At 42.6% G+C, this 27,539-nt stretch overlaps 1 protein-coding gene across 1 annotated transcript in view; it reads right to left on the reverse strand.

Moving 5' to 3' along the window:
• TRIP11 (thyroid hormone receptor interactor 11) overlaps positions 1 to 27,539 on the reverse strand; it is a 308,569-nt gene that overhangs the window by 60,917 nt on the left and 220,113 nt on the right. The window contains 2 exon segments of the mRNA XM_031553780.1: positions 19,149 to 19,257; positions 27,387 to 27,535. Coding sequence (XP_031409640.1) covers positions 19,149 to 19,257; positions 27,387 to 27,535 — 258 coding nt within the window.

Consider the following 27,539-nt stretch of genomic DNA (forward strand, 5'->3'; position numbering starts at 1 on the left):
ACTTGTATTTTATTCCACCCTCGAGTTGTCCTGGAGTGGTTTATGCAGTAACACGGAATAAAGAATGTGTTGTGTTCAAGGCCTGTCACTCGACATTACTAATATAACCAGCTAAAATACAATCCATCTGTTCAACACGCTTCCAGCTAATCTGTGGTGGTCTCTAAGGACCGCAATAATGTGGCCTAACACACATTACAAAGACACATCACAGACCATCAGAACAGACTTAAAGCACTTCCGAATTCTCTGAAATTCAGCACACCAAGCACAATGACTTACATTAAAAGGAAAGCAGTTTTCCCAAGCACAGTCTGAACAAATTTTGCTGGGATAATGAAGCCAAAAATATTCACATTTGAATCTAAAACTGAGCAAGTGTTTTTTACAGCTTTTAACGCTGACACCTAATACTAAGTTAGGTTAGCCATGCAGAGCTCATGAGGATAAGCTCTGCTACACTCTCCTTGTTCACTGAAATGAAAAAAATTACAATACTAAAATGGAGTGTGCCATCAAGAAACACCAACCCAAAGGACTGCTATGAAAGTTTGATGCAAGACAATTTCTACCACTTCTCTTATTGCAAATATATCTAAGTCCTGCATTTTTCAGTGAGTTTACAAGGAAGGGATGCATCAAACACCTAACTGGGCACATGACATTAGCTCTCATAAAACACATCGAATCTGTTAATAACATTTCTACTTCACAAAGAAAAACAAAACAAAAAAACAAACACAAAAATGATTAACTTGAGGCAAGCACATTGCAAGTTTGGGGTTTACTTAGAGGTTCAGAGCTAGAGATCTGCATTATACTTTCAATGCTGCAATACGAGAAAAAGCACCAAGAAGTCCAAAGCAGCAGCTGATCACTGCATCATTATTTTAAAGCAGAAGAATTCACATTCAGTATCCTTGCACATGATAGAGGTGAAAAGGCACAGTAAATTTCATGCACGGCTTGCATAATGTAACTGGAGCACTCTGTGAAAGAAAATATTCTCACGTCCACTGAGTCAAGTGCCAGCTCTACCACCAGGACAACGGCAAATAAAACGGAAAAGGGCAGAGTGAAGACACAGGAACCTGCTCCAAGAGGAGCTCTGGGCCCCTCCTCACACCTCTGCTGGATCTTCTGCGCTTAAAATCAAGTCCAGAGCACCATGTGCCCTTTGGAGGGAAGAGCTACCTATGAGGAACAAATACACTCGTGTACAGTAGACATGGGCTATTCAGAGAGTTTCCTGCCAAACTAAGCTGCATCTCAGCAAGAGCCAGGAACACGCACTGCAGCAGCCTGGCTGTGCTGCCAGCAGAGAAGATTTAGCCATTCATCTTCCACACAAAATTAAATCACCTTCAAAGTTGTATTCCACATATGTGCAAGACAGAAAAACATTAGAAATTAACATCAAAAACTCACTAAACCACAACAATTCCACAGTTGAAGTAACAGTTAACATCACTGAGCAACAAAGAACTGCACAACAGCAGAGCAGAGGGATGTTCAGACTGAAGGAAAAAAAATAGCTGATCAAAAGAAAAAAAAAAGAAAGGTGAAAGTCACCTTCAACAGCTGCCACAATTTCACAGAACCACAGATCACTTGAGTTGACCTTACAGGTCACCTAGTCCAACTCCCTTGCAATGCATAGGGACACCCACAGCTAGATCAGGTTGCTCAGAGCTCCAACCAGCCTGACCTCGAATGCCTCCAAGGATGGGGCACAATTATCTCTCTGGGCAACTCATTTCAGTGCTTCATTACTGTTACCATTTAAAAAAAAAAAAAAAACAACAAACTTTGCCTCATATCCACTTCAAATATCTCTGTTTTAGTTTGAAACCATATTCCTAATCTCTGCTTGTTTGGTAGTTGCTTGTTATTCTAGTCACACAGGTCCTCATGGATATGAAAGTCTCCCATTGTGAAGCTAAATACGAACAGATCAGAAAAACTGAAGCCTGCTCTGAAGAACGTGAAATATGAATTTCCCAGACAAGCAAAATGAGGCAGAAAGAATTTCAGCAGCTACAAAAAACTGAGATGCAGAGGATGTGTGCAGCGGTTTGAATGCAATTTCAAGGGAAATCTATGGTAAAACAGACAACTGCTTCCAGAAACACACTAGCTGATCACAGGACTAGACCACTCTGCTTCTTTGGGAATTCAACCATAACAAAAAACAAACAAAACAAAAATAGATTAAGCAGACAAACATCAAGATTTTTCATGTGATTGCATTAAAAATTAAAAAACTAGAATAATCCCAAACCGGCTGCCTTAACACAGCTGAATGCTGCATGTTAAAAATCACACTTCCTAAGCTTTCCAGTAGCTGCTGCAAGAAAAATAAAGAAATAATGCACATTCTGCCTGTGCAGACACAAGCTGCTTCTGAGGGGGCTTAGGCCTGGCATATCATATCAAAGACAGAATTACACTGACACATTAACCTGTCAAGTGTGGCTGTGCGTGTATGTCCAGCTGCAAGCCAGTGGGTCTGTAACTTAGGCTCACCCACTACAGAAGAGGAAACAGCCAATGCTCAAAGTGTCCCTTGTGTGGGGCCGTTAGGTTTAGTTCACTTACTAGTGGTAACCCAGCCTGTGCATTCAAACACACGATTATGTGTTCTGCTAACACCCTCAAGAGAAGTCTTGCCAGTCCTTAGCCGCGCTCTCTAGGTATCTGAAGAAACTGATTAGCCCCAGCTAATACAATCTGTGCAATCTACTGTGAATTGTGCAGATAACTCATAACAGTTATTACCTAGCTCTGCAGACTCTGCTCTTTTTACTTCCCCACCAGCCTCACACCAGGCCTCCAAATAAGGTGCTCTTTCACAACAGGACTAGCACACAGCTCAGGCTATACTAAGCAGAAAATGTGTTTCTTTCTGATGGAGAAAAACAAAGTTACTCCTACGACTTAAATTTCTGGCCTAACTTTTGACTTACCAGTAATTGCTGGTGGCTATGGCACACCAAATGCATGCAATGCTCTATGAATACCTGTGATACCATGAGAAAACGTGAAGGGTGTGGACACGTTTTAGAAGGTACTGTCTTTTTGCCATCTGTCATATAAGCAGCAGTACGACTACATTACTATTAACATCCAGGGAAGATTAACTTCTGCTCCCATTAGGCCAGTCTTAAGGCTGCTGACTGCTGAGTCTCCCATATCAACAAAACACAATTTCCTCTCAAGCTGTGATGCTAGGATTTTCCTGAAAAAACAAGCTCATACAACAGCATCTGTAACGGAAAGGAAACAGGACTTTCAAGACTTCGCACTTACTGAGAAAAGCTTAAACACAATCAAAACATTTCAAAAAACAAATAACTCCTAAACACAGCACAAAAGCCAAGTTACAAACAGAAAAAAACACAACAGAGCAGGTCAAAATTTTATGTGTAGTACCAAAACCCTTTTGTATTACAGAGTCATTTTTCAGTTATCCTCCTTAATCTTCAGACTCCCTTAACGCCACATCAAGATGGCATGCATGCGTGTTTCTAGGCAATTCCCAAGCTCTCTCATATGCAGAGCCCTTACTTAAATCAGCAGAGCTCAGGTTTACTCTTTAAGCAACATAATCAACAGAAACACAAGACGATGGATCGAGTGACTGGTGGAGGGCAAGCGCAAGATCACAAACAACAGAAGTGCAGCCCTGATGGGCTGCTAGTGAAAGAAAAGGGGGGGAAGGTAAGCCCCTGAAAGAATACTTCAGGCAAAAGTGACTCAAGCCCCAGGCTGTGGACAGCAGGATCTACCTTCGAGCACACTGGAGCTACGTTATAGTGTAAGAGTTACTGGAAAATTAAGGCACAGATTACACAAAGGTTTAATTGCAGTGGATCTGAGCCTAGCAGTATTCACAGTGTGCTGAAGCTCCTTGGTAGTCCAGAGAAAGTACAGCTTCTAGAGGCAGCCTCAGATGAAATTCTAAGGGGCACTAAATTCAGGGAGATAAGCACAAGCAGAATTTTGTCAGCGCAGAGCAGGTTTACACCCTTCACCTCAGTGAAGCACAAAACTTCTTTGGCAAAAAAGATTCATCTGTAATAGAGAAATGAGTAACACTGGGTCCATTCTGAACTCCAAAATATTGACCATGTTAAGTGGTTGAGTAAGGATTCTTTTGTTCTGGTTTACAAACAGCTTTTCACATAACTTAATAAAATTGCTCTGCATCATTGTTTAAATACACTTCAGCAAAGGCATTGAGTTACTTGGACAAACCTGTTTTTTGCTAAGAGCATCGTGAATTGGTTGAGTGATGAATGGCTGCTCAGAAACTGGAGCTCTATGGGAATTACTGCAACCACTCACCAGAAGAAATGCCACAGTGAAACAACTTGCACTCTTCAAGCTACAGTAAGAGTTAATACTTTGGAGACGGGCATATTAAGTAATAGCTTGACTTCTCAGTGCACAGAAAACATTCAGGTGGTGCTAGTTTTAAAGGAAGAAAGCAGATGCTTACAGTCTGCTGAACATAAAGAAAATCCAGTAATTATAGTGTGGTACCTGAACGCAGACCCAGACGCGCTGGCACCTTAGTAGCACTAGCTCAATTCACCATTCCTCTAAATCTCAGCACAAGCAGTAGCCACTCACTATCTCCACAGCAGAAAGATGCATGGTAAATGCAGGGTCCTACAATCAGGCACTGAAGTCTGAACTTGTGACCTTCAAGCTAAGAACATTCTATTGATAGTGTAAATATGCAGATGTGCTGGGTCTACGAAATTTACCACTGAAGATTAATGCACAATAATAAATACACAGAATTCCCCTGAATTAATCTTAATCCAGTCACCACTGCCAATTTCTAAGCAGCACTACAAAAACAGCCATAACTGAAACTAAAATGAGCGTTTGCTGCATTTTAGATCAGTAGATACACGATTCCTTGTGAATTCTGACAGAAAGCTATTCTCATGACGTAGAGGCAACAGTCCTTTTGAAGCCAGCTCTACACAATGTAGGCAGGAACTAAGCAAACTTCTTCAAACAGTGCTGCCAACTATTTCAGCTCCAAGCTGCACAACTCGTACTGTTTCAAGCCCCTGCGAGCAGACTGCTGATGCCATCAGGTTGTAGGGCGGGTTTTGGATACATGAGTAGGAATGCAAATGAAACCTGCCCACTGATCACATTATATAAAATTTCACACCACACTGAAAGAAAAAGACGCTTGACCATCTACTCATTCCTTTGTCCATTAGAGACGAAATATCTTCTGGTACACGCTGAGTGAATGTGTGTATTACACCATGTGTTTCATTGGGCTCTTTATTCACAGGTTTACCTCTATACTGGAGATTTTGATTAGCTGGGGAGAACAGATAAGAGCAGCTCTGAATGCATTTTTTAATTGCAACACAACACTCTGGTTTTACAAGGTAGGAGTATAGCCATGTAGTAGTTGTTGCTCTGCAATGACAGACAAGTAGTGGAGTCCCTTAGGGATAACTAGAACAAAGGTTCTGCTCTGGAGGGAAGCTGAGGGGAGTGGTTTTGTGGATGCATTTCTCTTTAAAAGAAAAAAAAGACCTAGCTCCCCACATATTAACACTTTCCAATTTACACTGTTGTAATTCTACTGGCCAAGGAAGCTAAACTCTTAAGAGGTATCTGTGAAATTCTTCATTTCTTTTTCAGCAAAGGAAAAGCAAGCAAGGGTCACTGTTTCTGGCAGCAGCTAAGTCAGCATACACCTCACTCCACACATGCCTACTCTCAAATGACACATGTGGGTAAAAGAAGGGTACCCAGGTGACAAAGGAGCAGGAGAAAGCTTTGCATTGTCCCCCAAATAGGTCTTCATTAAATGCTTTAGGAGGCCTTTGTTGCACACAAGTACAGCCTCCTTGCTGTCTCCTTGTAGTATCACAGATGCAAGTCCCCTAATTGCACGTTTGGTATGCAGAAGGTATGAAATCTTCACAAAAAGATGACATGAAAGGCTTGCTTGTTGGTCATAAACACGGACATTAGTCTTTCCTTGGGGAATGGTCAGTACAGAAATCAGACGTTCAGAATATATTCCTGCCCATACAGTTCAAAGCAATGAATAATGCACTTTGGAAAAGAGCAACAAAAACACAATAGAGCAGTAAAGCACACATCGTATTAAGCAAGTAACAGGTGGTGACTAAAAATGCATTTTTAATGAGCACCTCTTTATGAATTCACACAATGCAAAGTGGTTTCCAATGCTTTGAAACACACCACTCCTTAGTGCAGATTAAAGATGTCTCAGTTACACAGAACTAGATGTGTAAGCTCTTTAGTTTCTCTTCAGACACCTCATGGTTTTATTTATCTTTAAGAAATACATTTAGCAGCCAAAGTTGAAATTCTGTACTCTTAATACTTACAGATTCTTTAATTAACACTAGATAAATCTGCAGCTAATGCTAAAACACACTTTGATGTGTGTATGCCTCTGTTTCATCAGATGCACTACTCTTCACATGCATACAATAAGTGAAGGTGGCAGCCCAGTGGTTAGTGGAAGAGACAGCATTTGAATTCCAAGGCCCAGACAGGCACGAACGATGTGCTCCCAAGTTGTTCCTGAACTAGTCCATAGGAAATTCAGGGACCAGAGTTAGACGCTACTCTATAGCGGGAGATGTTCCAGTACTACAGAGTGCTGAATATCAGGCAAGCCAGTTCACCACTGTTATCTGTCCATTCAAGAGGGAGAAGAGAACAGTCGTTTATGCTATTTAAAAAGCAACACTGGTTACTGCGCTGTGCCACAACAGAAGAACTCTCAGAAATTTCAGGCAGTTAATAGTCAGGAAATCAGACTTTGTTATCAGAACTATAGCATAATCAAATATGCTCAGCTCAACTACATCCTGCTCTGTCTCAGAAGAAGAGCTATATCTCAAGGACTGAGACGGCAGTTTAAGTACTTACTCCAGTCTGAAACTTCCTGCATGAAGATCAGTATTACAGAAGAAGAAAATAAATGTGTTTCTCATCTCCTAAGTGAGGCTGTCTTGTTAATCTCTGAGATGACATATTCCTCGTATTTCAGTCACCACTTTAAAGCCCTGATTCATACAGAGACTTAAGGGCACACAGCAGGTTATTACTTCAGCAGGTTGCTTGTTTCTACCATACATAATACCCCTTGTAATTCTTAACTGCTTTCCCCCTTGAGGGCATACAGCATATGCTTTGGGATGAGAACTGGAACAGACTTGCTCTGAATCTCAAAGGAAAATTAATGACTTCTCATTAAAAAGGTGAGAGGTAGCAGTTAAACTCTTCCCTCTCCCATTTCATTCTTCAGGAAGATAATTCTTTTTCAAAAAATGTTATTTTTTGTTTAATAACTGTTTAGACAATACATTAAAAAACAAAAAACGCTCATCTCTGCAAACAGATGATTTTAGGTCTCTACTGCATTAGTCAGCTTGGTTCTGTTAACCACAAACTTCTTTGGCTTCTTAAGTGCCAGGAAACCAGTTTGCTCAATTCATCGTATCTGATAGAGCAGCAGCATGTGCCAAAAAGGCAGAACTCAAAAGGGTCCATATCACAGAGTAGGTGGTAGTTAAACAAACAGAGCGCTCAAACTGTCCCAAAAACCTCCCCCCTCTCCCCATCCTCACAACTGTATGTTTAGTGAGGAGATCTCTGCAAACACTTTAAGATCCAAATTCTACCTTTTTATGAACATGCAACTTCTTTAAGGCTTTAATATTTGCACCAAAGTATAAAAACCCTTCACATCCTTCCCTAACTTAAGGCAAGCAGGAGTTTGTCTTACATTAGCCTGCCAGATACCTACAGTACAAATTATGCTAAGCTATGAAACGTATTATATCTTTGTGTGTATGGAGGAGCTGCCTGGCTGAATCAGCTGACCACAGCTGCTGTTCCAAACGCATTTCTGGGGAAGAAAGTTTCTGTCACTCTGCGTGGTCCTATTCACTGTAGAAACTAAAGCTTTTAAATGCAAGACTATTCAAGGGGACTTTCCTTTTGTGCTGCAAAACAGCAGGACACCAGCACAGACAGCAGAAACCTCACCTGGTCTCGAGGCAGCCTGGGTGTAAGCCCTTATCTGAGAACATGTTCAGACCCAGCACACTGTCCCAGCAAGAGACCACTGCTCCTGAAGACCAGTTTCCCGTCGCCTTACTTCACACACCCTGATTTGGAAGTGTTGGACACCCACCACAATGGCACCATATCCAACTAATGGAGAGATCTTACAACCTGGCAGCAGACTGAAGGCTTGTGCTTCAAGAATCTGAAGTTTGGGAAGCTATGTGCTTTAGGCAAGTCAGACACAGTCGTTATCAATAAAGCAGGAATTTCAAAGTTATTAGCCTGATATTTGTCATGCACTGCCAGTAAAGAGATCCTACCATAGGTTTTCCACTTTTTTGCTTCCGTAACACATGAAAAGGGTTAAAGAATCCCCAGATGAAGCCATTGGTTACAAATGTATTTCTACTTGTTTATAAACACATCAAATGAACTTCGAGATTTTCCCCTTATAAATGAGTGGCAGAGCACACAGCTCACCACAAAGGCTCTGTGCAGTTCAGTTTGCATGTCACAGAAGCAGCTGACTGTGCCAGCTCAGCTCTCAGATGAGCACATCTCTTACAAGTAGGCTGGGCAGAAGCCTCCAAAGCCAAGACAGGATGGGACCTTCTGCAGGCATTTACATGGTTGCTATAAACATTGCAAGTCTCCAAGTACTGATAAAGTGTGATGAAGCCCTTGATACTGGTAAGGGCTGTGATATGCTGTCAAGAAGAAGAGCCAAAACAAGCCATGATCTGGCAGCCAGCTCTGATTTCACAACGTCCAAGGGTATCAGAGCAAAACCACCGACCCAGCCAAGCATCTCAAACTGCGTAGTCAGTACTGCCTATAATCAGGTCCCACACCATGAAAAGAAAGTACAAGTGAACTGAGAAGGTTTACAAAATGAGGCCAAAGTGCTGCTGCATCTTACTGAGAAGTCTTCAAGCAATGACAAATGATTTGAAATCTGAATCCCTCCATTACATAGCATTTATACCCAGCAATTTACAAAGAGAAAGATCTAAGCAAAAAAAAAGGAGCTCAAAATCGCCTTCCCAAGTCAAAATGTTGGCTCAAGCTACAAAGCAAACATGTACTGGAAGAAATGCAGAGCAGTTCACTCAAGCTTGAGAATTAAAATGGAGCACTCCAGTTGCATTTCTTCTGCATGACTGGAATCCAGGAGCCAGAGGTAAGCGCCAGAGCACTGAAGTGTAAGCAAGGCTTCTAATAATGGCAGCTTTTGTGGTCCTCCACTACCAGCTCCTACTTTCTGCATGTACAACTATTAAGAGCAATCCACATGCTGTTCAGAGAAGCATTTGTCTCAAATCTTACAAGCAAAGACAGAAAGAAATATTGACACAACTTTTTCAAATTAAAAAAAAAAAACAACAAAACCACACAGCAATTGTTCTTGTTTTTCTCTCTTCTTGAAAGAAAAATATATTCAGGAAGTGAAATAAAGACACGTATAATACTGACTGATCTATATCTGGAGAAATTATCCTTCTAATATACATAACTCCGTATTTAGTATCAAAATTAAATTCACCTCTTCCCAGTATATGATGGCAAATGTTTATCCTCCTCTGGGACTCCCACCACTCAGTTTTCCTGTTAACACAGCTGCTCCAAAATAAACCAAGCATTAACCTCAGTGCAACACTCCCCTTTTCCTTGAGCATACTGCACACCAAACAAACAGCTACTTCTGCATAGCAAATTGATGTTGGATTCCTTTATAGATATCTTTCCAGTGGATTTTCTACATATGGGATCACATTTAGAAGTAATAATAACAACTCTAGGGTGCCACAGAGAACTTATCTTTCTTCTAAACCTTAAAGCAAATAAATCAGGCCTTCTTACAGTAAGTTCTTTAATGCTAGGTAACTAAAGGGGACGAAGATCATCACCTATGTAATTTTTTATTTTTATTTTTTTAATGTTAAATATCCCAAGATACTTAAATGGAGTTAACACAAGATTGTTCTCTGTAGAGACCAGGACTCTTCCCCCACTGTCCCCAAGGAGCAGATGCCCGTCACTTCTTCCATCACCTAGCAGGCTCTAACGATGTCACTGAGTCTAAAAAAGAAAACAACAAACATCTAGAGACTTTTAATAATGCTAACTATGAAAGAGGACAGACAGTGACAGCTCCACAGGGACTTTCGGTCTGCTGAGCAGGTTTTTATTTAGGCACTTTCAGTGGCCATGTGAGAACCCAGTAGAATGTAAAAGCTTAAGTCTCCTTCAGTTCCATCTCTTAATCATCATGTGAAACAAGAGAGGAACCAGCTCTCACACAGCTTACATTCAAACAGCCCACCTAAAGAGCTGTTAAAAAAAAACAACCAAAAACAACACAACAAACCAGAGCAAACAATCTGCTTTATCTGCTCCTTAGGGAGTTTGCAAAGGAAGGATTTTAAAAAAGAAAACAGCATAACTTGCATAGGGAAGTTGCACGCATGCATCACTCAGTGACAGTATTTTGATTTCAGTGCATTCATGACCAAGTACCTTTAATTTACACTGTTATAAAGACAAAAGGCACCCTTTTCTGAGCTTTGCCTTCAGTAAGGTAGCAAGCAGGCTAAAGCTGCCTCCTGCAGCCAGTTCTGTTCCTGCCTGGGAGCCAGGCAGTCTCTCCGCAGGACAGATGGAGCCACTCCACACCTTCTCCTACGCCCTAGACCACTCAACTGCCAGAAGTATTAGGGGTCAGAATAAAGCTCCAGCAGATCTTTATGATGCAGCCCACATTTTGTTTCCAAAGCAAATACAACTCTGCACTTGGATATGATGCTTCAGTTCCAGAAATGAATGGGAGATCTCAATCACTCCTTCAAAGAGGCTGATAACCACTGCTTTAGAAGATATCCCAAGCATCTGCCTCAGATTAAAACACCATGGAAGTATTGTTTACAGACCTAAAATAAATAAATAAAACTCATTACCGAAAGCAGTGCGTGGGAATATGAGCTTGTAACAACAGTTATTGAACACAAAACCCAGGTCTGCTAGACAAGACGCACAGCGATGACCTCTGCTCATCTGGGTCAAAGACTCTCCAAAATTGACAGGAACAACTTTCCACACCAGATCCAGACTCAGCACTGTGAGGGAGTGAGATTGGAGTCGATCCAGCATGCTACAAGCTGGTACATGAGAATCTCAAGGAAAGTCACCCTGGATTAAAGAATAGTTTTCAGACAATGTGCAAAAAAAACAAAACAAAACAAAACCAAAACACCTTCATTTGAAAGCTGCCATTAAACACTAGAACTCTTTTAAGGAACTGCCATGCAATTAGAGGACTTGCCTGCAATCACATTTCACGTTTTTGTACAATTTCTTGTCTCTCTCTCTCACAAAAAAGACAATCCATTACAGAAACAAAAACAAAGTCATCTTGAATTTTCACTTTACCTTTTTTTTTAAGTCAAAAACGAATCTCAAACTTACTACCAGCCCTAAGTGGCATGCAGCCCATTTTCTAACACATCTGAAACCAGAGGCCTCTGCAAGAACTCAGTTATCTCCTTAGCTAACACAAAATGGGACATCTGCCCAGAATTTAGGCAGAGGCTTGTAAACAGTGCTGTATGGGACCAAATAACTACTCTACTGCAAAATTCTTACAGATGGCCTCTGCTCAACTCTGCCCCTGTGCTTATGGCTCTGCAATCCTCAGTCCCTTAGCTGATAGTCACCTTAACCTCCCTACAAGCCTGCAAAGATACATAAAAACCGTGGGGAGCAGGACAAGAGGCAGCTTATGCCAGTAATTCACACTCTCCTTCCTCACCCAGCCTCCACTAACACATTTGCATTTTTGACACACAGCCTTTGATTAACAGCAACACTCCAAAGCCTGCATGTGAACCCTGGCCCCGCTGTTCTGACCACTGCACAAACACGTTTTTATTTTAGGGCGCTGCTCTTCTTTTGGCTGGTCTTCATTTATCCACACTGTGAACTCACGCCTCTCTAGCTTATTAGAAAAAAACAAAAACAAAGTTGCGCAGACACATGCCAGCCTGTTCTGCCCTTTCCCAAATTCCAGTTCCAGGAAACAGGCCTGATTGCCTGGCTGGTAGTTTTCAGTCACCTGTTTCAGCTTCTTCCTCACTGAAGTGCCCACTAACAAGCCTGCAGGACAGATGCTCCATCCCTGGAAATGTTCAAAACCAGGTTGCATGGGACCCTGGGGATTCTGGCCTAGTATCAGATCTGGAGATTGGTAGCCCTTGCCTGCAGCAGAGTGTTTGGAGCTTGATCCTTGGGATCCCTTTCAACCCAAGCCATTCTATGATACTATACATTAGATGATATCATCTTTCTGATTGTTCTGGTGTTCTGCTTGCAGAAGAGCAGTACCACTGTCCCCAGGCAAGAGACTAAGCAGAGGCCGACACCAGTTCAGCATCCCCAGAATGCCCACACCACACGATAGCCAGCATCTCACTGACTGGCACCCATCGCCATAACAGCAGCACATCCTCACAGTGACAGCCTCATGCACAGCCTTCGCATATCATGACCGCTCTGCTGCAGAACAGTACGCCTAACCAAAAATATTTTGGTCAACGCAGAACCAAGATGACCTCTTAAAGCTAAGCACTGAATAAATACATACAGAAAGCCACTCTACCTATGATACATTCAAACTAACCAGTGAAATTTAGTGAGAGGTAGAAACAAACATGAAGCTGCTAACATCACACTCCAGGTCACACTGATGACAAATCAGCATTTCCTGAGTAAGGCCCACAGCCTCATTGAGACACTGAGCATCTCTGCAATAGCATCTTAGTGTTACAGGCAAGTCAGTACTAACTTATTTACTGTACAGCTGTTAAAAAAAGAGCCTCAGCAGTTGATTAATGTGTTTCTATGTGCAGCTGCCAAAATTGGGTCACAAAAGTTGTATAGCTTTGGTAGGTGCAATAAGACAGCTCCCAGACATAACACAGAAACAGGTCAGGAGCCTCTATGAATACAGCTCATACAACCACACAGCAAAGGGAAAGAACACACACACACGAGTGCATAAGATCAGTCAAGCATCTGAATCAGAAAGAGCTTATCTGTAGAAGCTTTTGATGTCTTGCTCTTGACACTGTTAATAATCTTGGAATTTAAAGCTCTAGATGATGAAAGGCTCCTCCCACCACTGCCAAGTTGCTAAATTAAGAGTTCTAGGGAACAGGAATCAAAGAAAAGAAGCCACCCACACATACCGTATTTTGACATACCAATAGGCAATAATAGCAAAAATATAAGTTTAGTTCTATCATCTCACTCAGTAGGCTACTGTATATGAATTTCCCCCCCTCAGAGAGAGAAATGCTTTTCTACTTCAGAAAATGTACTTTTAAGTGTATTTCTAGCATTTTGGTGTTTACTTTGCTAAGGAGTGGAGTCCTACGCCACTAGAATTAGCAGGCCTAGCAGGGAAAGATTTTAACACACAGAAAAGGACATTCTACTTCCAGAACTTTATTTATAGCTCAAATACAGTTGCCAGTTCACAACCTGTGCCCAAATCTGGAGCTTGAAGTTCAAATTCGTGTCCACAATCCAGCCAAGAGCTCCCAAACTGACTCAATGCTCCAAATACAGAAGCAGGCATTGTTTATCCACCTGGAAGCCACTGGCATTGCAAGACCCCAGCCGAACCACAGGGAGAACCAGTTTTGGCCCCAGCTTGAAGACAAAAGTCTCTCTCCTATGGAAGACCCAGCCTCAGCGCTACTGCAGCCCCAGTGTCAGACCTCTTAGAAACAGCCATCTCACAGGCAGCTAACTCCTTTTAATTCACCATCACAATATGACACTTAATTGATAAGAAGTCCTGCTGCTTGTACTTCGTCTGCCCCATGTTGGCACAGAAAAGCAAAAGCAGATTGAGAAACATGAAGGGTGCCCTGCTTTTCAAGACATCCTTCTTCACCATTACCTGAGCTCAGCTACATGAACTTAGGTGGGACAAGGAATGAGAGCTTTTTATTGTAACTGCACAAGCCACGTAGTCATAACTCATTTTAGAGCTCACATAGATTTTTTTTTTTTTTTAAATGAAGACATTTTTCCATCTATTTTAGAAACATGAGGCGATTTGTAAAGTATTCAGTGGCCACAGCTGAAGAACTACAGGCAAAACACGGCCGTGACCACACCATGGCACTTCTTCCCACAGCACTGCTCATCCACATTCTCCCAATGCGGCCACAGCAGCCTGCTGGGACTAGCCAACGGATGATAATGTTCTTTCTTAATTCTCTTCAACAACCTCAAAATTTTACATAAGTTGTAGGAATTTTTGCTTAAGAATGCAGTATATACAGCTGGAATGGCTAGTGGGATTTTTGAAGGTTAAGAAACTAGCGGACATCAAAACAAATTCTTTCATTAATTTAATTTTTGGGGGGTTGTTTTTGTTTGTTTTTAAATAAGCTGCTACCAAAGCAACTGTTAGCTCCTTAAACTTCTGAATCCAACAACTGGCAGGAGCAGAGGATGCACAAGGCTACTATGAGCTTACCCCACCAGCCTGCCTTTAGGGCCTTCCAAACCCCTCAGTCTGAGAGTGCTCTCCAAGCGCTGCAGAGATTTGGGCAGCTCTTCAGACACGGACATCTCAAGTTACAGCATCTACAGGATTTACATACTCTCTGTAGCATGGCAAAGCCACGTTTTCTAACTTCTCCCCTGCACTGATGGAAACAATCATAGGCTGTTGTAGCTTATAATGTTTTAAAAACAAACAAACCCTATCAACACACACTGCCAGAAACAAGAACTGTCGCAGGCCACTGTGAAGACAGCTGCCACAGCTGGGATTAATCGCCTCTCTGAAAAGAAACAGAAGGTGCCAGAGCAATTAAGGGCCATAACAACACACTATGAACCTTATGAACCTGGGTCAAGCATGTTTATTCCTGTGAAGTCAAACATTGTTAGGTCTTCCGATTCTTGCACCTGAACTGTTTTCAAGCTAATTGGACTAGCGGCTGATTTTTAGTAAAGCTCACAACAGAAACATTACCAAGAGAAGAGAGTGTTCAGAAATAGCAAGATAAATTCACCTCTGTTATGCTGGGCTACCCATTGCTGGCATGCAGACTGACATTCCCAACTGTGCCAGCATGACAAGGCAGCAGACCACAGCTTGAGGTCAGCCAGACCCATGAACACAGGTTAACTTCAGTACATGGGGAAGATTTTACCCTTGGACAAGCACGCACAACACCAACCCCACTGAGAAGCGGGCAAGCATTCCTTCCTCAGTTCTCTCCATTCTCTATCAATCCCTTTAATCAACATCCTCACTGCATCACTCCACTAGGCAGTGGCTGACTCTCACTGTACCGAGCCACATCATACAAAGCCATTCTGAATTTCAGTTTAAAGACAGCCAAGCATATGAACTCAGTCTGAACAAGACGAGACGTTGTGTCATAGAATGAGCAACAAACGCATTCTGCCTTGCTCAGCCCTTTGTTAAGATATGGCACCAACTCCAGAAGTTTTATGACCCACCATTCCTCCAGCAAACTGGGGCTGAAACAGTTATTAAATGCAGCTAATGACAGATTCCTTTGAATGTTCAAGAAATCCCACAGCAAAATGAGTCATTTGCCTCGTTTCCAAAGCAGAGGCCCTCACCCCAAGAACAGACCTGCAGAGGTACAACTGCTCAGACAGCACAGAACGCAGAAATGTCTGCCTGCTACCAGAAGTAACCACTCTTACATGCCCAGTTACTTATGTAATGAATAATATACAACTAAAAATATATATAAAATAACCACAACAACCAAAGTTGTCCCCCATTTTAAGTCTTTAACATTTTTATTCACAGCCATCTACAATCAGGTTTTGCGAAGGTGAAAGTTGGGAAGGTAGCTCTTCAAGAAGTTGTTAGAAAATTCAGTTAGCAAACTTCTGAAAACAAGATATTATTTGAACTGAAAAAAGGCTTCTTCGTGGCCATTATGTGACCTGAAGGGTCACCTAGCTTCTGAATATCAGATTTTTAGTAGTCTTTAAGTCACTTTTCTCAGACACATGGATTCCAGTAACACAAATCCATGCCATACCCTTGACTGTTCCTGCATAACACACAGAGGGGCCATTATTCTATCATCCCTACTAGCATTCCTCTATAAAGCAAGAGGAGACTCAGCCTATCAAATTCACTAACTAAGCTATAACCTTGACTTGGGCCCATCCATGAAAGGGAATGTGAAGTGTCAAGACCAGTGGTATATTTTTAGAGCTTTTGTTTCCCTTGAGGAAGCAGCAGATTCTGTTCCTATTGTTTGTCAGGAACTTTCCCCTCCCACTGCCAGCCTGCAACCAAAATCCAGTCTGTGTGTTCAGTCAGTAGGACACTACCCTCACTTCAACTATCATATCAGTATTGCTGCAAGCAGCACCTACAACTTCAAGCTATTTAAGAAAAACCACAAATCAATATAAATATTAGCAGCAGACCTAGCAATACTTACACAATGGCTGCTCCAAAAGTAATGCCTGTTATTTTGTTACATTGACCCACAATGTCAGAGGGGGATGTTGATGGTAGGGCAACAAGGCTGAACCTTCCCACCAGTATTTTCTTACGTGTTGCCATGTGACACATGGCAGCAGAGGGGCGCATGACAGAATGCAGTATGACATGAACGTGTGGATGTGAGCACTGAGTGCTGCATTTCGGCAGCAGCAACATGAAAGGCAAGCCACATTCCAGACAGCCATGCAGATTTTTTTTACAAACATAGCATGCAGGCTCTTGTCCATTGCTGGAAAAAAAAAAAACACAAGAGCTCACAGTGGTGACTATGTTGAAAAATAGCCTTTCGTAGCTCAGAATTTGCTCTATCAAATAGCATTTTTGTGCTCTTTTTATCTGTTGTGGTTTCCATGGAAACAAATAGGACACATTACTTTTGGACTCACCAGTGTATATTCCACACCATCCCCATTAAACAGTTAAACTGAATGTTAAAAAAGCTCTAGCTAAAATGAACTAGTTAGCTCAGACTGTAAAACAAAAACCTCCAAGTATCTAACATGAATACATGTACGATGCTACAATCCGCCCTCAGTAAAGCACAGACAGCTTTAACTCTTTCCACACAGCATCAAAAGAAAAGGAAACTCAGATCTTGGATCTCTCTTGAAGATACAACTGTGACAAGGACAAATAAGTTTCTTGTATTATGCTGCCATCACACAAAAAAGTTATGATATGCTGTAATCACACACTTTCAGGACCAAATGCAAAGAATGATCAATTCTCATGACTACTGTTTACATGCATTATAAATACAGTCTTCAAGCAGCAAGATTCACTGTACTTGATGTTTTCTGGGCTACAAGTGGAACACCATTACTGTCTCCTGAGAGCCCAGACTACTGTTTTCTATTAAAAATTACGTGTTTTCACCTTCTTCAGTGGTTTCTAGCTTTATTGGATTATGATTACACAGCTCAATAGCTAGGTCAATAAGACATCAAAGAACACAGCACATGATTCTGAATCACTTCCCTTTCCCACCCCCTCCCACCAAATCTGTTTTCTCTTTGCATACTATTAAAAAAGATTAGATTATCAAGACAAGCAGTTTGCTTGAAGAAAAAGCTTTAATTCCAACACTTGAAGAATCAGACTCTCAAGACTAAATATTGCAAGGATTGGGAAGGGTAGCGAGAGACTAGTCCTTTACACTGTCCTTAAATACAGTTCACTTTCCTTGTAGACTCTGTATACACACTTATACTGTACAGTGGATAGCCAAGAAACTACTTCAGCCTCCAGTTACGACCAAATGGAATCTCCCCCTACAAATCACAAATCTTAGGAATGATACCACATTGTATCAGCTTCTCCCATTCTCAACCACAGAGACAAGGGTCAGCTGTTTTCAGACACACATGACGCCCTCCCACATTTCAAACCTTAAGTTACACCCTCAATTTTCCTAATGCAGCTATAACTTGCGTAGGGAAGCCTGAAGTCATATGGATGACTCCTCCATGCAAATCCAGAACAAAGAATTGGTGGCATTAAACGTGGAACAGAGCAAACAGCTCTGGAAGACAATGCCAGCAAAAGGCACTAGTATTATAGAGCAGTTAAGTTAACTGCAGTTGTAATACTTCTCTGTATTTTGAGTACAAAAACAAGACAGCCTCTCTCCTGTATGTACAAAAAAATGAAGTATCCAGGATTAAGACATTCACAGTTTAGTTGTTTTGTCCATTAAACGAGTGAGACATTTACAGGAGTATTTCAGTAGTTTTTAGTGTTTTCAGACTGGTTTATGCTACGTAACGTTCAAATCTGGCAAAAAACACTTACAAAAGGAAACAGCAGAACAGTTACTTCTCTCAGCTAGCCTAAATATACACAACAGTGTGCATACTGAAAATCTATTTAGAGTAACTGAATTCACTCCAAGGGCTTTTCAGCAGAACCCAACATGTATTTAAGTCTGCAAAAGCATTCAGCTGTCACTATCTTAATAGAGGAACACTGACGGTCAGTTCAAGGATGTTACCTGAGAAGAGTACCATTTCTGAGAAGCTGCAGTCATTTCTGCATTTAAGTCTGTTAGAATAGAAAGTGGCCAGATCTAACAGTTTGCTTAACACCTAAAAAAGTTACACAGTGTTGGAAGCCTGTTTTCAATACAAGAAAAAATTTGTTTCTCCTTGTTAATATTATATAAGCCTGTGGTTTTCATTTCTAGCAAACAAGAGTATTTCACAAGCAAATTTGGTGGCAATCCCATTAAGAGAAGGTTACTTGTTTTAAGGAAGTCTCACATCCAAAAGCATTATTCCATTGTCAGTAAGTCTCCCTTCAAAACACAGAGAGCCACAACAGTAGAGAAGGTATTATTATTCCATAAGGAAAGCATGGTTGGAAGTACTTTCATACGGACACCATTTCCTCTCCATTTCCTGTAGTTTCCACCAGCTGCTGCATTAACTGAATCAGTAGAGCAGTCACCACAGATCAACGAGCAAAGAGCAGATCTTACCTGATAGTAAGTCTTAATGTTTCTGACTAAGATGGTCAGGTTTTGAACCCGAAGATAGACATCATTATTTACATGCTTGTTAACACGTTGGTTGGTTGGCCGAGGGTCTCTATGAACAGAGGAAAAATAAAATTAATTGTGTGTTTCCTTGATGTTAAAACTTAACATCTAAATAATGCACCATTAGGAAGAACCTTAAAATATCTGCTCATTAAATTAATTGACACAACTATGTGTGATACATATACATTAATTCATGATACAATAAGCTTTGCACTTATGCGTAACTAAGAGATCTTAGTTACAAGAGATCTTGCATGCCACTTAGGTTAATCCACACAGCAATTCTGGGCACTTTCCCTCCTTATTTTTTATTTCCCTGAGGAACAGACCATACGTAGTTTGTGCAAATTGGACCAAAGCAGTCTTTGTTTATATGAGTCTTACCTCACTCAAACAAAGGCAAGCCTAGAGAAGACTATTACAGCTCGGCTTTAGGACTTCAAGTCTAAAGAAGTGTTGACGCTTGATCACTGTGCAAACTGCAAAACTCTGATGTGTTACACACACTAAGGAAGCAAAGGAAAAAGGGAGCACTGAACTTTTGCTGCATCCAACTACCAGATATGGCTAGATTATCCCTCCCTCTCATATAGAATCATAGAATCACCAAGGTTGGAAAAGACCTAAAAGATCATCCAGTCCAACCGTTCACCTATTACCAATAGCTCCCACTAAACCACGTGCCTCAACACAACATCCAGTCTTTCCTTGAACACCCCCAGGGTCAATGACTCCACCACCAACTTCCTTGGTCAGTCCATTCCAGTGCTTGACCATCCTTTCTGAAAAGTAATACTTCCTAATGTCCAGTTTGAATCTCCCCTGCCGTAGCTTGAAACCATTCCCTCTGGTCCTATCACTACTGACACGAGAGAAGAGGCCGACTCCCAGCTCACTACAACCTCCCTTCAGGAAGTTATAGAGAGCAATGAGGTCTCCCCTGAGCCTCCTCTTCTCCAGGCTGAACATTCCCAGCTCCTTCAGCCTCTCCTCATATGGCCTGTGTTCCAGACCCCTCACCAGCTTTGTTGCCCTCCTTTGAACACGTTCCAGGGCCTCAATGTCTTTCTTGCAGTGAGGGGCCCAAAACTGGACACAGCACTCGAGGTGTGGCCTCACTGGTGCTGAGTACAGGGGAACAATCACCTCTCTGCTCCTGCTGGCAACACTGTTTCTGATGCAAGCCAGGATGCCACTGGCCTTCTTGGCCACCTGGGCACACTGTCGGCTCATGTTCAGCCGAGCATCAATCAGTACCCCCAGGTCCATTTCCTCTATGCAGTCCTCCAGCCACACCGCCCCAAGCCTGCCGCCTGGGGTTGTTGTGGCCGAAGTGCAGGATCCAGCATTTGGTCTTGTTGAACCTCATCCCGCTGGCTTCAGCCCAGCTCTCCAGCCTGTCCAGATCCCTCTGTATGGCCTCGCTACCCCCAGGCAGATCCACATTTCCAGCCAATTTGGTGTCATCTGCGAATTTACTGAGGGTGCACTTGATGCCCTCATCCAGGTCATCAATAAAGATATTGAAGAGGACAGGCCCCAGCACCGACCCCTGGGGAACACCACTCATGACCGGTCGCCAGCTGGACTTAACTCTATTCACCATCACTCTCTGAGCCGGGCCCTCCAGCCAGCTCCTTACCCAGCCAAGAGTGTACCCATCCAAGCCTCAGGCTGCCAGCTTCTGCAGGGGAATACTGTGGGAGACAGTGTCAAAGGCTTTGCTGAAGTCTAGGTAGAGCACATCAACAGCCTTTCCCTCATCCACCAGATGGGTCACTAGATCACAGAAGGAGATCAGTTTGGTCAAACAGGACCTGCCCTTCATGAACCCATGCTGGCTAGGCCTGATCTCCCGGTCATCCCGCACATGCCGTGTGATCTCCCTCAAGACAATATACCCTGGGTCTCACAATTAACAATTCTAGTTCTACTGAGACTTCATATTTTAATGAAATATTAAGACAAGTAGGCATATACTTTATGATGGAGGAAAAAAATCTTTGTGGAGAAGTCAGGGAAAAACGTCTAAAGCTTCTGTCTGATTTTAATGAAAGGAAATCAAATTGATATCTGAAGCAATTTCTCCCATTAAAAAAAAAATACAAAAGCTGCTAATGATTAATATGAATATGTACCTTCACATTCTGTGTGTATCATAACATCTTGGCAAGAAAACCTAAAAACCTTTGTCTACCAATATCATAGATCAAAGCCCAGCATTTCCCTTATAATAAAAGCTCTTATCAGCAAACGCCTACACAATTCCAACACCTGCCTCCCAGAGCCCTCCCTGCTCTGGCTGTTAATTAAGCCATTCACAGCTCTTAAAGGGCCAAATATTGAACTCTGGTGTTAACTAGGAAGTAAGAGAAAAACTCACCCAATATTTATTTTTAAAACTTATCTGCTAAAGTTTACATAACTATGCTATATTTTTATTTATTTTTTTTTTTTTTGGTTGAATGCACAATCATCCCAAAGCACCCCTCCAGACGTGGAAAGACGACTGCCTTGGCAGCAGATAACATCAGGGACAGCACTGAGGTGCCAGGGTTCAAACAAACTGATGCAGCAACAACCCAAATTGCCCTGATGCAAACCAGCAGGACTCTTCCCAGCCCTCACACTAGTAAAGGTTTTCGGGTAGCGATCAGTACTGTGACACATTACAAAGAACAAAGAAGCGATCTTATCAAGCTTTTGGAGTAGAATCTTTAATGAGGATTTCCACGCTGAACAGTTTCTGCTGTTCAGCACCCGAAGCGCGAACGACTTCCTTTCCCTGATGCTCAGACAGCACAACGTGGAAGCCACACACGCACATTGTTTGCCAGTAGTGGGTCTTCAGCAACACAGCAAGCAGTGGAAATGTAAATGGCTTGTACTCAGATTACTCAATCGTCAACATCTGCTCGGTTTTATCCTCCAAGAAGCTGGATGCTTAGCCTTTTTAGGCAAACTAGGAATCTAAAGGGGGAGGGTGGCTTTCAGTAGAGAGAAGCTGGCCAAGGAGAAGGCCAAGCTGAAGTTCTCCAATCCCACGTACAAGCTCTTGCTGTCACCGACAGCAGGAAGAGAGCCTCAGCTGTCTGGCAGCAGCTGCCATACTTAACAATGGGGGAAAAAGTACTATGTTGTTGGTATTTTTTTCCCCCCACACATTAACCTGTTCAAAAAAGAAAGCCTTACAGTTTCACACTAACACAGCTTCATACACGAATCAGAGGTAGCACAAAGTCATTAATGCTGAGTTTCCTCTCTAGCTGTTTCCACAGCTCAACACCCCCTTAAGGTATGCTTTCTCTTCCCCAGAAGCTTCCTCAGCCCTGAAACCCGTTCCTTCTATCTAAAACGCTGCCCCACCCTCCACATCCCCCCATCTTCCTTCCGCTCCTCAGATGCTGCACAGTCAGACTTCTGCTTGGCCACCCCAGCCACAACTCCAGCCCCACAGCATACCAGCAGCACTACGGGAAGAAAATTATCTGCCTAAAAATCACACAGTAAGAGGTAAATTCTGTGCTGAAAGAAGCTTCTACCTTAAAGCACACAGAGCTGTCGGTACTGCGCTCTGCATACTGAAGCACTTGGCTGGTTGGTGACATTTCCGTGAGTTTTACTGGGAGAAACTCCCAGGATCACACTGAAAATTGAAGAGGGTTATTTTTTAAAATTGGTAACCAGAGAAAGAGAAAGAATCGATGCCTGAATGCATCAGGAAAATCCCTGACAGCAACCTCAGTGACGAGTCTTTTTCTGTAGGGTTACTTTTTCTCCATAGGTGATGTTTGGTCTCTCTCTTACCCACAAAGAGAAGCACCGTCTCCCTACTCGTTAAAAACCACCTACTACTCCCAGTATCAAAGGCATTCTGTAAATAGGACAGAGGCAGCCTGACTGAGGGCAGCTTTCCACAGACAAGAGAAAAAACATGCCAAGCTACCAAGAAGTGTTGGGCCTCACTGCACACACAAGCATTGTAAGTCCTTCAACCCGTATGCCTTCTTCAGGCTTTTAACAGAGGTGAAGAGGGAACCAAGGGCAAGGTAGGCAAACCATGAGCTCAAGGCACGTGGAGCAGCACTACCTGAACATTCACCCCCTTAAGCCATCAATTAATGAAATCAAAACAAGAAAACAAGGGAAAAAATCATTTTGCTTCTAAAATTCAAAAAGACAATCCTATTTGAGCAATTCCAGACAAATAATCCAGATAAATAAGGAAGAAGCCCTCAAACCGGGCCCAAGGCTCATTAACATCAGAACAGATCAGCAGCCCAGGCACACCCAGCATCCAAGCATCCACGGCCTCAACAACACATGCACCTCTCTCCGTGGGGAGGCACAGAGTGCACTAGCCTAAGGTTAGCCCAGTTCTCCCATCACTCAACTTCCTCCTCTTACTTACAGAGGGATGAATCTGCTACGTGGGTTTCTAAATTATCTGAAAAAAAAATGGTAGAAAGCACACTTTGAACTGTGATTTTGTTAAACGGATGTGTACCTTTAGTCTCCCACTCTGCATGTTGCTTGCTGCAAACCACAGCAGCAGCACAGCAGTTGGGCTGTTCCCATCACGAGGTCCAAATTTAAGATGACAGGCTGACAGTACCATATACTGGGGCAGCTGCTGAAATTTAGAAATCCATTACTGTGAACTTAGAGGCCTTAACGCAAATGATTTAATCAGATGTACTCCTGAAACACTTCCGCTTCCTGAATGCTTTAGCAGAAAAGCAGAGTCTACCGTCAGTCAGAAGGATTAGGACCAATCAGTATGAAAGCACTGATGCGCCTGCACGTATGAACTTCTGCACTGTTTCCAGATAAAACTTTTAATAGGAGGTGTAAATACTTGCTTACACTCCTGGTGTCACACAACTGCAGTATAATAGTGAGAGCAGTATATGCCGTGCCATGCGCTTCTCTCATAGCAGAGAGTAATATGCAACTGTCTAAAAAAAGTTTAGATTTGTCCACACAGAAGTTCATTTAATCGACATCTATCTGCCAGAAACATAGCAGCTCAGGACACAACGGTTGTACTCTGAAGATTAACATAAGCATTTTCAATAAAGCCTGTTAATTCACTACTGCAGATGTGCAACATTTAATGCGTCCTCCATGCATGAGCATGTTGGGGTATGCACAGGAAAAGGAAACCATTCAAAAACAACACAAAAATAACCTTAAAAAAAAAGTCTAAGATATAAGTGGAAAACCAAATGCTGTCGTGCGTCTCTTCTGTTGGAGTTATCTGCTGAAGCACCACAACTCAGAACTAAGCAATCCTAGATAACCTTTTCAAAAGGGGTCTCGCTCCTTCAGGGGCTAAAAAAGCAGTACAGCAAAACCCAACAGTCGGAGGAGGACGGGGGAAGGCACTGCCCCACTGTCACCCATTCCAGGCAGCAGTGGGGTCCTGACAGGCAGGAGACACATCAGAAGTCCCCCATCTCTCTGGTGATGTGACCATCTCGCTAATACAAATCCAGTTGAGGATCTGGGATTTTTGCCTGTTCGAGCTGATAGAGAGAATCTGGACAAAACCCAATCTGCTACAACCGAAACCAAATAGTGCTAAAAGCAGTGCAGCCCACTGGGCACCTCAAAGAGCTGCAGCCTTCCCTTCACTCAGCAGTCTCACCTCAACAGGTCTATCTGGATTTCTGTAGAGACACCAGACTTTCCAGTTACACGCTAGACTTCAACACCAACTGGCTGCAGGATAGAAGCATTTTAGTTTTAATAAAGAAATTAGTAATTCTGCTTTTAGAACCGTCATCAAAACAAATCTGTTGCTCTGCAGCAAAGTGCTGCAACACACTGGTGTCTGGATGTCAAGTCACACATACATCTACGTAAGTTGTTCTCTAATAAGGAGGCAAACAGAGAATTAAATCTGAAAATCTAAAAAGTGAACTAACACATGCAAGACGACAGCTATCCACAACAGGAATCCTTCTCTTTACTTCCCTGTACTCTGTGCATGTGTGCTTTCAGGTAAGGTTTACTCACAGCACACCGAGTTCCATCAGATGTCACCAAAGGCTCTCATTAATAACATTTCCGTGGGAAGAAATCTCAATCCAAGCACCAAAATCATCCTTAAGGCCCAAAGCTTGCAGAACTGATGAGAGCAGGCATTTTTAAGAGACATTTATTTTTCTATTCTGAAAGCTGTGAAGCAGAAACACCCCTTGAAAGGCATTCTCAATTTATAGGCAAGTGGTAATTGCACTGCAATTTCTAAAGGTTAAGTCTGAAAAAGTGAAGGTCACAGATGGCACCTCACTCGGTCAGGATACATAAACACAATCGTGATCTTTCCTCAGTCAAACAGCTCCAGGCTCTTGGTACAAACGTCTTAGTTTCAAGCTCCTTAGCCACCATCAGAAATGCTGCCAAGGCTGCATAAAAAGGGAGAACTATTGTGAATAATGGGACAATTCCCTACTGCACGCTGCTTGGGCTTCCCCCAGGAACACTGCCTGTGACGCTGCTGGCAGAGATGGTTTTTGGAAAAAAAAAATTATTTTCTTGACTGTTTATGGCAAGTAAACATGCCAGGGTATTTCTCACCAACATACTACATCCAACAAAATGCCAAACTGTGCTGTCAGCCTATACACTTGAGCTCCTTATTTCAATGGGATCTCACTGTTTTCTCCCTGTCCCCACAGCAACATTAAGTTGCTCCACAGACCTGAACAATTTTACCTCTCCTTATATATATTTCAATAGCCAATTACAAAATACTTAAGCTCCTTTATTGTATACAACAACTGATAAAGTACTTCTCAAATATATCACTCACTCAAGAATGTTACAGTCATTCAGCAGCCACATAACTTCAGCCTATTCAGTAACCAGAACTGGGAGTGGCTGAGCATTAAGTTCATTTTCATTGTTTTGAAATAATTAATTCTTTCATGCAATAGATAACTGTGATAATCGTTAGTTAAATCTGCAGCCAACTCACAATTGCCACAGCTCCTCGAGAGTTTGGGTGGTTATCTCCGTGCCAAACACAACGGTCATAGAACAAAATTGTGTCCCCCACGTTTTGGAGAAGGTACAAGCCTCGATTTGAACTCTCATACTTGAGGCTGTAATTTCCACAGACAGCTCTTTTAGAAGTGTAATTATTCTTTAGAAGATGCCATTTCCAACGTTTTCTCTTTACAACCAACACTGTACTGTTTTATGCCACTACTGCACTACCCCCAAGTAGGATGGCTGATCTAGACTCTCATCTGAGCCACAAACCTTCATCTTCCAATGAAGTTCCAGTGCAGGATTTCCATTGCTAGCAAACATGAAGCCAAAATACAGCCTGGGTTACCACTGCAATGGTATCAGTGTTATCACAGATAACAGAGCTGCCAGCTGGAGCAGATGGGTTCTCAGACTGCTGGGGGTTGTTTGTTTCTTTTATTTCCAACTTATTTTCGAAAGATAATTACTTTTAAAGATGATAATCCCACAAGCATTCGAGCTTGGCCCAGCTTCACCAACCAGTGGTCGGACTTCAGCCGATTCCACTCTGAACAGAGCACAGCACCAGAACTGGGAGCTTCTGAATACCTCCTTCCCTGCAGGCCAGGCAGACGCTTCTCCCTGTGAGCCCTTTAGTGGGTGCGTTTGGGCACACTTGAAAGGAATCACAGAGATGATATAAAACCAGACAGGGTCTGCCCACAGCACATGAGCGGCAAGAAAGGACACAGTTTAAAACGTGTAAGTTTTAGTAGCAATTCACTCCAACGATAGAAGTTGTTTTCCACCTTGCTCTTTGAACACACTCCTAACTTTCCTCAGGCCCTGTCTCTGTAGCACTGCCTGAAATAAACGTTACCAAAAGCTTTCCTTCTGCCAAAATACACACGGAACACAGAGCCCTCAGCAGCACGAAGACACGTTTCAGATGCAACCGTTCCAGCAAAGCTTCACTCGCTAAAGTACTTTCATTTCCTTATTTATAATGCAACACGCCTCCCCTGAAGCACACGAACGGCCAAGAAAGAGCTAACTGTTTTTAGAAAGGCACCGAACCACAACGCGTCCGAGCAGACTATAAAACCGGATCGGTTCGAGTCTTTCTTTGTGTTCGGGAGTTCCCAGCCGCCGAAGGGCTGCTCCCAGCCCGCAGGGACCCCCCGCCCCACTCACATCTGCAGCATGATCCTGTTGAGCAGGACGCCGTCCGCCAGCTCCATGTACATGCCGAGCTTGTCCTCGCCGCCACCCCCCAGCGCTCCGAAGGTTTTCACCTGCCGGGGAAAGAAGGGCGGAGGCTCGGTGCGGGCGCTGGAGCGTCCCCCA

This window comes from Meleagris gallopavo, chromosome 5, assembly GCF_000146605.3.
Source record: "Meleagris gallopavo isolate NT-WF06-2002-E0010 breed Aviagen turkey brand Nicholas breeding stock chromosome 5, Turkey_5.1, whole genome shotgun sequence".
Lineage (NCBI taxonomy): Eukaryota > Metazoa > Chordata > Aves > Galliformes > Phasianidae > Meleagris > Meleagris gallopavo.